Below are 1,473 nucleotides of genomic sequence, written 5' to 3'. Positions count from 1 at the left end.
TATATATATTTATATATATATGCAAAATGATACAATAAAAGCTTGTTGTGACATTCTTCATCACTTTGGTCTTTTTTCAGTAGGTGGTACAAAAAACCAGATCAAGAACAAAGCGAACCCAAGCGTAAGTAAAGTACAGAAATGTCAGAAAAATGCCAGAAAAGTATATATATTAAAGTATTAATTTGTATATTAAAGTGTCTAAATTGTATTATACTGTAACATATATATTAAAGTATTAATACATATTGCATATTATGTTTGAAAATGAAAAACGCATTTTACATTTCATTTTTAACCACTTAACTTGCATGTGGAAAATAGTCACATGCAATACGTGAAACAGTGCAAAGTAACAAAAAGCCTCCCCAAGTGCACACTGTGACCCTCAGAAAGAGAAGCGGGGGTGGAAAATGGATGGATGTTATCTTAGAAGCCAAGAACAAATCTTAACATGTTTCCTCTGTCCTTTCAGGGACCTACATTTGCACTGGTGCTGGTGTGGTGTACGTTACATTCTGTACTACGTGAACGAACAGTAAGTCAACACATTTTCATCTTTCTGTCCTTCTCACCCATAGTTGGGTTCACCAGTTTTTGAAATCTGTCTTAAACATTAGTAAAAGTGAACTCACCCCATGTAGACTGCAAACAGTTTCGTTTGCTGTAATCATTCCTCCTGTTTAAACACTAGAAGGCTGTCCTCACATGAACCTGCTGAAGAGGAACGTTTCTCTGAGCTCACGTTAAATCTCAGTTTAACCTCTTTATGTACCAACTGATTTGTGACTTTTCTGTGCAGTTTTTTCACCAAAGGTTTCCCCTTAAATGGGTTTTGTGGACAGATTGTATTGAATTAAGAGGCTGACATCCTGGTGCATTTATGGTGCAAAATCTTAGAGTTAGGATTAGCATCTAAGAGGGCACCAGTGTTTTCTTTGCTGCCTCAGATTTCAAATGTTTAAACATCCGCTGCAGTAGATTGTGTTGAATGCTGCTGTAGTTTTACCTGATTAAACGTAACCACATGGGGATCCAAGAGGAAAAAAGAACAGAAAAAAGCTCATGAGCCAGTTTGGAAAGCGCTGACTAATGATCTGTTTTGTGTCGTACAGATACGTGTGCAAGGCAAAACTGGAGAGGACACAACAGGAAAAACATGGATGGACTGTTACGCTGATGCTGACAACAGTCCTGACTCTGAACACCATGGGAAACACACCAGTGACACAAATACTTGAGCTTAACTCCTGGTTCTTTGACCCAGCTGCCAAATGTTTATTGCATCCAAACATTTTTTATCAGGTACTTCCAGTAAAACCTCCTGGTTGATGGACCATTTTATATCACGTCTAAATCATCAGTGTTTGTTCAATTAAGCTTTCAACTCTCTGCTGTTCCTCAAACTGTCTTTAACAATCTCCTAGAGTCAAAATGTCCAAATGTTAACTAATGTTTTTCTCTAAAAAGGTG

At 37.3% G+C, this 1,473-nt stretch overlaps 1 protein-coding gene across 1 annotated transcript in view; it reads left to right on the top strand.

The window, feature by feature from the left end:
- LOC118337926 overlaps positions 1–1,241 on the top strand; it is an 8,197-nt gene extending 6,956 nt beyond the window's left edge. The window contains exons 4-6 of the mRNA XM_035675091.1: positions 81–124; positions 476–538; positions 1,116–1,241. Of these exons, the coding sequence (XP_035530984.1) occupies positions 81–124; positions 476–538; positions 1,116–1,241 (233 nt within the window). The remainder of the gene's footprint in view (positions 1–80; positions 125–475; positions 539–1,115) is intronic.
- Positions 1,242–1,473: the final 232 nt, after the last annotated feature.

Source organism: Morone saxatilis, unplaced genomic scaffold (genome assembly GCF_004916995.1).
Source record: "Morone saxatilis isolate NCDOM2014 unplaced genomic scaffold, NCSU_SB_2.0 Contig4, whole genome shotgun sequence".
Classification (NCBI taxonomy): Eukaryota; Metazoa; Chordata; class Actinopteri; family Moronidae; genus Morone; species Morone saxatilis.
Note: the sequence above shows the minus strand (reverse complement) of the source record. Positions and strands in the feature narration are given on the sequence as shown.